The sequence below is a fragment of the Ranitomeya variabilis genome, chromosome 2 (assembly GCF_051348905.1).
Source record: "Ranitomeya variabilis isolate aRanVar5 chromosome 2, aRanVar5.hap1, whole genome shotgun sequence".
In the NCBI taxonomy this organism is placed as follows: Eukaryota; Metazoa; Chordata; class Amphibia; order Anura; family Dendrobatidae; genus Ranitomeya; species Ranitomeya variabilis.
In genome coordinates, this window is record NC_135233.1 from 704100178 (window position 1) to 704112722 (window position 12545).

General features: G+C 53.5%; 1 protein-coding gene across 1 annotated transcript in view; it reads right to left on the reverse strand.

Annotated features, from left to right (window-relative positions):
* Nucleotides 1–11287, reverse strand: part of HSF2 (heat shock transcription factor 2) — a 52844-nt gene extending 41557 nt beyond the window's left edge. Inside the window, exon 1 of the mRNA XM_077289456.1 lies at nt 10908–11287. Within this exon, the coding sequence (XP_077145571.1) occupies nt 10908–11000 (93 nt within the window). The 5' untranslated portion in view covers nt 11001–11287. The remainder of the gene's footprint in view (nt 1–10907) is intronic.
* Nucleotides 11288–12545: the final 1258 nt, after the last annotated feature.

Below are 12545 nucleotides of genomic sequence, written 5' to 3' on the forward strand. Positions count from 1 at the left end.
CCGTGTGCCTAAACATTGGAGCTCCCCCACAAGTGACCCCATTTTGGAAACTAGACCCCCCAAGGAACTTATCTAGAAGCATAGTGAGCACTTTAAACCCTCAGGTGCTTCACAAATTGATCCGTAAAAATGAAAAAGTACTTTTTTTTCACAAAAAAATTATTTTAGCCTCAATTTTTTCATTTTCACATGGGCAACAGGATAAAATGGATCCTAAATTTTGTTGGGCAATTTCTCCTGAGTACACCAATACCTCACATGTGGGGGTAAACCACTGTTTGGGCACATGGTAAGGCTCGGAAGGGAAGGAGCGCCATTTGACTTTTTGAATGAAAAATTATCTCCATCGTTAGCGGACACCATGTCGCGTTTGGAAAGCCCCTGTGTGCCTAAACATTGGAGCTCCTCCACAAGTGACCCCATTTTGGAAACTAGACCCCCCAAGGAACTCATCTAGAGGCATAGTGAGCACTTTAAACCCCCAGGTGCTTCACAAATTGATCCGCAAAAATGAAAAAGTACTTTTTTTTCACACAAAATTTCTTTTAGCCTCAATTCTTTCATTTTCACATGGGCAACAGGATAAAATGGATCCTAAAATTTGTTGGGCAATTTCTCCTGAGTATGCCGATACCTCATATGTGGGGGTAAACCACTGTTTGGGTGCACGGCAAGGCTCGGAAAGGGAGGCGTGCCATTTGACTTTTTGAATGGAAAATTAGCTCCAATCGTTAGCGGACACCATGTCGCGTTTGGAGAGCCCCTGTGTGCCTAAACATTGGAGCTCCCCTACAAGTGACCCCATTTTTGAAACTAGACCCCCCAAGGAACTTATCTAGATGCATAGTGAGCACTTATAACCTCCAGGTGCTTCACAGAAGTTTATAACGCAGAGCCGTGAAAATAAAAAAATAATTTTTCTTTCCTCAAAAATGATTTTTAGCCCAGAATTTTTTATTTTCCCAAGGGTAATAGGAGAAATTGGGTCCCAAATGTTGTTGTCCAGTTTGTCCTGAGTACGATGATACCCCATATGTGGGGGTAAACCACTGTTTGGGCGCACGGCAGGGCTCGGAAGGGAAGGCACGCCATTTGGCTTTTTGAATGGAAAATTAGCTCCAATCATTAGCGGACACCATGTCGCGTTTGGAGAGCCCCTGTGTGCCTAAACATTGGAGCTCCCGCACAAGTGACCCCATTTTGGAAACTAGACCTCCCAAGGAACTAATCTAGATGTGTGGTGAGCACTTTGAACCCCCAAGTGCTTCACAGAAGTTTATAACGCAGAGCCGTGAAAATAAAAAATGTGTTTCCTTTCCTCAAAAATATTTTTTTAGCCCAGAATTTTTTTATTTTTGCAAGAGTAACAGGAGAAATTGGACCCCAAAAGTTGTTGTCCAGTTTCTCCTGAGTACGCTGATACCCCATATGTGGGGGTAAACCACTGTTTGGGCACATGCCGGGGCTCGGAAGGGAAGTAGTGACGTTTTGGAATGCAGACTTTGATGGAATGGTCTGCGGGCATCATGTTACGTTTGCAGAGCCCCTGATATGCCTAAACAGTAGAAACCCCCCACAAGTGACCCCATTTTGGAAACTAGACCCCCCAAGGAACTTATCTAGATGTGTGGTGAGCACGTTCAACCCCCAAGTGCTTCACAGAAGTTTACAACGCAGAGCCGTGAAAATAAAAAATCATTTTTCTTTCCTCAAAAAAGATGTTTTAGCAAGCAATTTTTTATTTTCACAAGGGTAACAGGAGAATTTGGACCCCAATATTTGTTGCCCAGTTTGTTGTGAGTACGCTGATACCCCATATGTGGGGGTAAACCACTGTTTGGGCGCACGTCAGGGCTCGGAAGGGAAGTAGTGACATTTGAAATGCAGACTTTGATGGAATGGTCTGCGGGCGTCACATTGCATTTGCAGAGCCCCTGATGTGCCTAAACAGTAGAAACACCCCACAAGTGACCCCATTTTGGAAACTAGACCCCCGAAGGAACTTATCTAGATGTGTGGTGAGCACTTTCAACCCCCAAGTGCTTCACAGAAGTTTATAACGCAGAGCCGTGAAAATAAAAAGTAATTGTTCTTTCCTCAAAAATTATGTTTTAGCAAGTAATTTTTTATTTTTGCAAGGGTAACAGGAGAAATTGGACCCCAACAGTTGTTGCCCAGTTTGTCCTGAGTACGCTGGTACCCCAAATGTGGGGGTAAACCACTGTTTGGGCGCACGTCGGGGCTTGGAAGGGCGGGAGCACCATTTGACTTTTTGAACGCAAGATTGGCTGGAATCAATGGTGGCGCCATGTTGCGTTTGGAGACCCCTGATGTGCCTAAACAGTGGAAACCCCTCAATTCTAACTTCAACACTAACCCCAACACACCCCTAATCCTAATCCCAACTGTAGCCATAACCCTAATCACAACCCTAACCCCAACACACCCCTAACCACAACCCTAACCGCAACACACCCGTAACCCTAATTCCAACCCTAATCCTAACCCTAATCCCAACCGTAACCCTAATCCCAACCCTAACCACAACTGTAACCCCAACACACCCCTAACCCTATCCGTAACCCTAACCACAAGCCTAATCTTAACCCTATTTCAAACCCTAGCCCTAATTCCAACCCTAACTCTAATTCCAACCCTAACCCTAAGGCTATGTGCCCACGTTGCGGATTCGTGTGAGATTTTTCCGCACGATTTTTGAAAAATCTGCAGGTAAAAGGCACTGCGTTTTACCTGCGGATTTACAGCAGATTTCCAGTGTTTTTTTGTGCGGATTTCACCTGCGGATTCCTATTGAGGAACAGGTGTAAAACGCTGCGGAATCCGCACAAAGAATTGACATGCTGCGGAAAATACAACGCAGCGTTTCTGCACGGAATTTTCCGCACCATGGGCACAGCGGATTTGGTTTTCCTTAGGTGTACATGGTACTGTAAACCTGATGGAAAACTGCTTCGAATTCGCAGCGGCCAATCCGCTGCGGATCCGCGGCCAATCCGCTGCGGTTCCGCGGCCAATCCGCTGCGGATCCGCGGCCGATCCGCTGCGGATCCGCTGCGGATCCGCTGCGGATCCGCTGCGGATCCGCTGCGGATCCGCTGCCGATCCGCTGCCGATCCGCTGCGGATCCGCTGCCGATCCGCTGCCGATCCGCTGCCGATCCGCTGCCGATCCGCTGCCGATCCGCTGCCGATCCGCTGCCGATCCGCTGCCGATCCGCTGCCGATCCGCTGCGGATCCGCTGCCGATCCGCTGCGGATCCGCTGCCGATCCGCTGCGGATCCGCTGCGGATCCGCTGCCGATCCGCGGCCAATCCGCTGCGGGTCCGCTGCCAATCCGCTGCCGATCCGCGGCCAATCCGCTGCCGATCCGCGGCCAATCCGCTGCCGATCCGCGGCCAATCCGCTGCCGATCCGCGGCCAATCCGCTGCCGATCCGCGGCCAATCCGCTGCCGATCCGCGGCCAATCCGCTGCCGATCCGCGGCCAATCCGCTGCCGATCCGCGGCCAATCCGCTGCGGTTCCGCGGCCGATCCGCTGCGGATCCGCGGCCGATCCGCTGCGGATCCGCTGCGGATCCGCTGCCGATCCGCTGCCGATCCGCTGCCGATCCGCTGCCGATCCGCTGCCGATCCGCTGCCGATCCGCTGCCGATCCGCTGCCGATCCGCTGCCGATCCGCTGCCGATCCGCTGCCGATCCGCTGCCGATCCGCTGCCGATCCGCTGCCGATCCGCTGCCGATCCGCTGCCGATCCGCTGCCGATCCGCTGCCGATCCGCTGCCGATCCGCTGCCGATCCGCTGCCGATCCGCTGCGGATCCGCTGCCGATCCGCGGCCAATCCGCTGCGGGTCCGCTGCCAATCCGCTGCCGATCCGCGGCCAATCCGCTGCCGATCCGCGGCCAATCCGCTGCCGATCCGCGGCCAATCCGCTGCCGATCCGCGGCCAATCCGCTGCCGATCCGCGGCCAATCCGCTGCCGATCCGCGGCCAATCCGCTGCCGATCCGCGGCCAATCCGCTGCCGATCCGCGGCCAATCCGCTGCCGATCCGCGGCCAATCCGCTGCGGATCCGCTGCGGATCCGCGGCCGATCCGCTGCGGATCCGCGGCCGATCCGCTCTGTGTGCACATGCCATAACCCTACCCCTAACCCTACCCGTAACCCTAACCCTACCCCTAGTTCTAACCCTAGTTCTAACCCTAACCCTAGTGGAAAAAAAAAAAAAAAAAAATTCTTTATTTTATTATTGTCCCTATGGGGGTGATAAAGGGGGGGGGGGGTTATTTATTATTTTTTTTATTTTGATCGCTGTGATAGAACCTACCACAGCGATCAAAATGTACCTGTAAGGAATCTGCCGACTGGCAGATTCGGCGGGCGCACTGAGCATGCGCCCGCCATTTTCCAAGATGGCGGCGCCCAGGGAGGAGACGGCCGGACACCGGGAGGATCGGTAAGTATGAAGGGGTGGTGGGGGGGTGGATCGGAGCACAGGGGGGGTGATCGGAGCACAGGGGGGGGGGGGGATCTGAGCAAGGAGGGAGCGGACAGCAGGACGGGGGAGCCGGCAGGCGGACGGAGGGGACCGGAGGACTAACGGAGCACTGGGGGGGCGATCGGTGGGTGTGGGGGGGGGCACTTTAGTATTTCCAGCCATGGCCGATGTTATTGCAGCATCGGCCATGGCTGGATTGTAATATTTCACCAGTTTTTTAGGTGAAATATTACAAATCGCTGATTGGCAGTTTCACTTTCAACAGCCAATCAGAGCGATCGTAGCCACGGGGGGGTGAAGCCACCCCCCCAGGCTGAAGCACCACTCCCCCTCTCCCTGCAGATCGGGTAAAATAGGAGTTAACCCCTTCACCCGATCTGCAGGGACGCGATCATTCCATGACGCATACGCTGCGTCATAGGTCGTTTTGGCACCGACTTTCATGACGCAGCGTATGCGTCAAAGGTCGTTAAGGGGTTAACAGCGGGAAATCGAGGATTCGGAGGTTCGGCCTATTGACTTCACCCCACTGGTTATAAAAGTGATTTTATAAAAAAGCTACAGCAAGCAACTCAATAAGTGACATTGCTGGAATCAGGGTCTGGATCAACATTTTGCTGCTCTCAGATTAGATGGCAGAAAACTTGCTGACAGATTCCTTTTAAGAGATGGTATATCCTAAGTATTACCGGCCAGAAAGAAAATCCTTTAGATCAAGTTCAGATGATGAATATTTGATGCATTTTTTTATGCAAAAAAAAAAAGGGGGATCACTCACTTCAAAATACCACTCAATTGCCAGTGGACCATTCCCAATTATTACAGACCCTCTCATCCCTTGACATCACAGACTTGGCCCTATCCTGGATCTCCTTATACCTAACAGACCGGACATTCAGCGTCTCCCACTCACACACCACCTCCTCACCTCGCCCCTTATCTGTCGGAGTCCCACAAGATTCAGTCCTTGGGCCCCTGCTCTTCTCCATTTACACCTCTGGCCTGGGACAGCTCATAGAATCTCATGGCTTTCAGTATCACCTCTATGCTGATGACACACAGATCTACATCTCTGGACCAGATATCACCTCCCTACTAACCAGAATCCCTCAATGTCTGTCCACTATTTCATCCTTCTTCTCCGCTAGATTTCTGAAACTTAACATGGACAAAACAGAATTCATCATCTTCCCCCATCTCACGCAACCCCCCACCCCCCAACGAACCTAACCGTTACAGTAAATGGCTGCCCACTCTCCCCAGTCCCACAAGCTCGCTGCATTGGGGCAATCCTTGACGCTGATCTCTCCTTCACACCACATATCCAAGCCCTTTCCACTTCAACTCAAAAATATTTCACGAATCCGTACATTCCTCAACCAAGAATCTGCAAAAACCCTAGTCCATGCCCCCATTATCTCTCGCCTTGACTACTGCAACCTCCTGCTCTGTGGCCTCCCCTCTAACACTCTCGGACCCCTCCAATCTATTCTAAACTCTGCTGCCCGACTAATCCACCTGTCCCCCCGCTATTCTCCGGCCTTTCCCCTCTGTCAATCCCTTCACTGGCTCCCCATTACCCAGAGACTCCAGTACAAAACCCTAACCGTGACATACAAAGCCATCCACAACCTGTCTCCTCCATACATCTGTGACCTCGTCTCCCGGTACTTACCTACACGCAACCTCCGATCCTCACAAGATCTCCTCTTCCCACAATCGTATACAAGATTTCTCTCGCGTATCACCCCTACTCTGGAACTCTCAACCACAACATATCAGACTCTCGCCTGCCATCGAAACCTTCAAAAAGAACCTGAAGACCCACCTCCTCCGACAAGCCTACAACCTGCAGTAACCACTGATCAACCAAACCGCTGCATGACCAGCTCTATCCTCACCTACTGTATTATCACCCATCCCTTGTAGATTGTGAGCCTTCGCAGGCAGGGTCCACTCTCCTCCTGTACCAGTTATGACTTGTATTGTTTAATATTGTACATGTTTTTATTATGTATACCCCTCCTCACATGTAAAGCGCCATGGAATAAATAGCGCTATAACAATAAATAATAATAATAATAGCCGACAGAGGGACAAATAACATTACAGTGTGGCTACAGGGAGAATGTTAACTAATTTCCTCCTGAGCGCTGCCGATTTTCAGTCACACACTGACAGTTACTGTCACTGCTCACCATATGCTCCAGCACTGACAGCTGGTTGTGCACAGATTATTCTATTAGACTTGAATGAAATGCAAATAATAATAAAAAAAAAATCTGTATATAGAAAAAGTGCATGCCTTTACAGCATTTATGCAGCAGAATCACAATAAAAAGACACGTAATTCGCACAGGACTTTATCAGTAGTTTTATTAATGCTAAGTAGCTGGAATGACCCAAAGCAGTTATATTTACAAGGTCCTGCCATACCAAAAGGAGACAAAAACCACAGCTGGGGGAAAAAAAATAAAAAAAAATGTAGAATTACAAGTTACTTATTTAAAAATGCAGGCAGAAATGCTGCAGCATAACACGCATCTTAGGAACTTTGCTCTTTCAAGTGAATGATTTTTCTTGAAAAAAAAAATCCAAGTTTTAATTTTTTTTATCAGTATTATTAGAGCTTATTAATCAGATTAATCAGTTTTGTCAGGGACAGTATGTACCATAGGGTGATGCGCACTGTATTGTCAGGAGGACTCTGCACAGAATACGCCTGGAAAAGCTCAGAAAATTTACGGCATAAAATCATGTGCACACGTTCCATCTAGTCTCTTCTGTTAACTGCTTCAGAATAAAAGACACCGATGTCGAAGCCAAGAAGTGACCGCTGGCATTTTCCAGAAGTCGCTTTATCTGGCAAAGCTCCGCTGGTGCCCTCAGCCGGGGCGCCATACGGGAGCGCACACACCCTCAGCCGGGGCGCCATACGGGAGCGCACACACCCTCAGCCGGGGCGCCATACGGGAGCGCACACACCCTCAGCCGGGGCGCCATACGGGAGCGCACACACCCTCAGCCGGGGCGCCATACGGGAGCGCACACACCCTCAGCCGGGGCGCCATACGGGAGCGCACACACCCTCAGCCGGGGCGCCATACGGGAGCGCACACACCCTCAGCCGGGGCGCCATACGGGAGCGCACACACCCTCAGCCGGGGCGCCATACGGGAGCGCACACACCCTCAGCCGGGGCGCCATACGGGAGCGTACACACCCTCAGCTGGGGCGCCATACGGGAGCGCACACACCCTCAGCTGGGGCGCCATACGGGAGCGCACACACCCTCAGCCGGGGCGCCATACGGGAGCGCACACACCCTCAGCTGGGGCGCCATACGGGAGCGCACACACCCTCAGCCGGGGCGCCATACGGGAGCGCACACACCCTCAGCTGGGGCGCCATACGGGAGCGCACACACCCTCAGCCGGGGCGCCATACGGGAGCGTACACACCCTCAGCCGGGGCGCCATACGGGAGCGCACACACCCTCAGCCGGGGCGCCATACGGGAGCGCACACACCCTCAAGCTGGGGCGCCATACGGGAGCGCACACACCTTCAGCCGGGGCGCCATACGGGAGCGTACACACCCTCAGCCGGGGCGCCATACGGGAGCGCACACACCCTCAGCCGGGGCGCCATACGGGAGTGCACACACTCTCAGCCGGGGCGCCATACACAAACATTAGGGATTCCTGCTCTCACATTTCTGCTGATAACCTCTGCAGGTTATCAAAATTAAGTGGAAGCCCACACCATTTTTTATTTATTTTTAAATTAATTCTTAATTTTACACACGGTGTTAACAGCGGGAAATCGAGGATTCGGAGGTTCGGCCTATTGACTTCACCGCACTGGTTATAAAAGTGATTTTATAAAAAAGCTACAGCAAGCAACTCAATAAGTGACATTGCTGGAATCAGGGTCTGGATCAACATTTTGCTGCTCTCAGATTAGATGGCAGAAAACTTGCTGACAGATTCCTTTTAAGAGATGGTATATCCTAAGTATTACCGGCCAGAAAGAAAATCCTTTAGATCAAGTTCAGATGATGAATATTTGATGCATTTTTTTATGCAAAAAAAAAAAGGGGGATCACTCACTTCAAAATACCACTCAATTGCCAGTGGACCATTCCCTATTATTACAGACCCTCAGCCGGAGCGCCATACGGGAGCGCACACACCCTCAGCCGGGGCGCCATAGGGGAGCGCACACACCCTCAGCCGGGGCGCCATACGTGAGCGCACACACCCTCAGCCGGGGCGCCATAGGGGAGCGCACACACCCTCAGCCGGGGCGCCATACGTGAGCGCACACACCCTCAGCCGGGGCGCCATACGGGAGCGCACACACCCTCAGCCGGGGCGCCATACGGGAGCGCACACACCCTCAGCCGGGGCGCCATACGGGAGCGCACACACCCTCAGCCGGGGCGCCATACGGGAGCGCACACACCCTCAGCCGGGGCGCCATACGGGAGCGCACACACCCTCAGCGCCATACGGGAGCGCACACACCCTCAGCGCCATACGGGAGCGCACACACCCTCAGCGCCATACGGGAGCGCACACACCCTCAGCGCCATACGGGAGCGCACACACCCTCAGCGCCATACGGGAGCGCACACACCCTCAGCGCCATACGGGAGCGCACACACCCTCAGCGCCATACGGGAGCGCACACACCCTCAGCGCCATACGGGAGCGCACACACCCTCAGCGCCATACGGGAGCGCACACACCCTCAGCGCCATACGGGAGCGCACACACCCTCAGCGCCATACGGGAGCGCACACACCCTCAGCGCCATACGGGAGCGCACACACCCTCAGCGCCATACGGGAGCGCACACACCCTCAGCCGGGGCGCCATACGGGAGCGCACACACCCTCAGCCGGGGCGCCATACGGGAGCGCACACACCCTCAGCCGGGGCGCCATACGGGAGCGCACACACCCTCAGCCGGGGCGCCATACGGGAGCGCACACACCCTCAGCCGGGGCGCCATACGGGAGCGCACACACCCTCAGCCGGGGCGCCATACGGGAGCGCACACACCCTCAGCCGGGGCGCCATACGGGAGCGCACACACCCTCAGCCGGGGCGCCATATGGGAGCGCACACACCCTCAGCTGGGGTGCCATACAGGAGCGCACACCCTCGTACCCTAACCGTTTGGTCAGTTATCAGTTTTAGCTCGAGGGGAAGGGAGGATGACCAAACAAACAAAGAAAGAAAGAAGAAAAAAAAAAACAGTTACCACACTGATTGGTGAGAATTTAACAGGACAACCCCTTCTAACGTTAAAGGGAACCTGTCACCCCCAAAATGGAAGGTGAGCTAAGCCCACAAGCGTCAGGGGCTTATCTAACGCATTCTGGAATGCTGTAGATAAGCCCCCCGATGTATCCTGAAAGATGAGAAAAAGAGGTTAGATTATACTCACCCAGGGATGGTCCCGCTGCGGTTTTGGCCCGATGGGTGTTGCGGTCCGGCGCCTCCCATCTTCTTACGATGACGTCCTCTTGTCTTCAGCAGGCGTATTTTGTCTGCCAGAGAAAAAGTACTGCAGTGCGCAGGCGCCGGAAAGGTCAGAGAGGCCCAGCGCCGGCGCACTGCAGTACTATGCTCTGCCCTCAACAGGACAGACAAAGTACACCTGCGCCGGAGCCGCGGCGTGAAGACAAGAAGAGGACGTCATTGTAATAAGATGGGAAGCCCCGGACCACGACACCATCGGACCGGACCACCCCTGGGTGAGTATAATCTAACCTCTTTCTCATCTTTCAGGTTACATCGGGGGCTTATCTACAGCATTACAGAATGCTGTAGATAAGCCCCTGATACCGGTGGCCGCAGCTCATCTTCCATTTTGGGGGTGACCATCCACCTCTCGTGTCTCCCCTTTTCCTCATAGTTTGTAAGCTTACGAGCAGGGCCCTCATTCCTCCTGGTATCCATTTTGAACTGTGATTTCTGTTATGCTGTAATGTCTATTGTCTGTACAAGTCCCCTCTATAATTGTAAAGCGCTGCGGAATATGTTGGCGCTATATAAAATTATGATTATTTGTCCCCAACCTGAGGAGATGGGCAGGGGGAACTTCTGAAGAAAGGAGGTTGGCTGTAAAGCAGAACAGGACGGTCCCAAGGGTCAGGCCACTGGGGTGTCACCGGGTCAGGGGGACGGGGCCCTGTGCTCGGCCATAGCCGTGGTGGGGAGCAGCCACATGGAGCAACGAGGGCTCAGCTCACGGCCCTGGCGGCGGGGAGCTCAGCGGCCGACTACAGGCCGGGCCTCCCCGGAGGGCACCACATGACAGCCCCAGGCCGCTGCAGCCACAAGATAGTAGCCGTGCCACCTCCGCACACGCGAGTACCTGGCTCCACGTTATGAACTCGTTGGTGTCGGCGTCCTCCACCAGCGTCCACAGCTTGCTCAGGAACGCCGGCACGTTGGAGTTCTGCTTCATTATCCCGATGTCCGACGAGAAGTAAACACAATGTGGGCCAGAGAATGAGTGAAGTAGAATACGGTTGTGCGCCTGCGCGAACTCTCAACCTCCGAGACCATCCGCCGCCAAGAAACACGCCCATTTGTGATGACGCAACGCCCCGACACTGAGGAGAAAGTCTGTCTGAGAGCTCCGCCTTGTTCAACGAGCACAACCTCACGTGCGGGGACAGGTGGGGGGAGGACTCAGAGCGACAGCTGCAAGTGATTGGACAGCTGGAGTTAAGGCAGGAGTGATGCTGGCCAATCAAATAGCTGGAATTGGGGCGCTAAGGAGCAGGGAAGCCGGAAGTTCAGCTCAGTTGAGTGCGCATGTGCATGTATGCTGTTACTGACTGGCGCTTTGTGCGCGGCAGCCTCACTGGAGTTGCTGGCTAGTAGTCATAGTTACATGAGCTTATAAGGCCGGTTTCACACGTCAGTGTCTCCAGTACGTGAGGTGACAGTTTCCTCAGGTATCGGAGACACTGACACACGTAGACACATTAAAATCAATGCATCTGTGCAGATGTCATTGATTTTTTGCGGACCGTGTCTCCGTGTGCCAAACACGGAGACATGTGAGTGTTCGTGGGAGCGCACGTATTACACGGACCCATTAAAGTTAATGGGTCCGTGTAAAACCCGTACCTCACACGGACGTTCTCCGTGTGCGGTGCAGGAGACAGCGCTCCAGTAAGCACTGTCCCCCCCACATGGTGCTGAAGCCGCGATTCATATCTTCTCTGCAGCAGCGTTTGCTGCATAGAAGATATGAATAAGTGTTTAAAAGAAAGATCTATCTGTCAACCACCCTCCCACTTCCTGTGCGCCCCCCCCCCCCCCCCCGCTGTTCTGAAAATACCCGCCTCCCTCGCAGTGTCCTGTCCTGGCCGCACCTTCTACTGTATGCGGTCACGTGGGGCCGCCGATTACAGTTATGAATATGGGGCTCCACCTCTCATAGGGGTGGAGCCGCCTATTCATGACTGTAAATGAGCGGCCCCACGTGACCGCGTACAGTAGAAGGTGCGGCCAGGACAGGACACTGCTATGCGTCGTTTTGTAGAAAAAACGCATCCTGCAAAAGTGCTTGCAGGATGCGTTTTTTCTCCATTGACTTGCATTAGCGACGCATTGTCACACCTCGCAACCGTCGTGCGACGGTTGTGTCGGACCGTCGCCACCAAAAAACGTTGCTTGTAACATTTTTTGGTGCGTTGTGCCCGCCTCCCCGCACCTCACAATGGGGCAGCGGATGCATTGAAAAACAGCATCCACTGCCCCCATTATGCGGCGCATTCACTGCTAGCGTCACAACGACGCAATTCGTCGTGCGTCGTCCAACACTAGTGTGAAAGTAGCCTAACAGAACTCCCAACTTTGGAGAACAGAGAGAGGGACATATGCAAATGTTGGTCACAGCCCAATCCACACGTGTTTACTATTTCTTTCTCCCTGACAGTAGCAGTTGTCAGAGGGGCGCTGGCAGTGAGTGACATTCGGCAGACGCCTGAGATTGCAG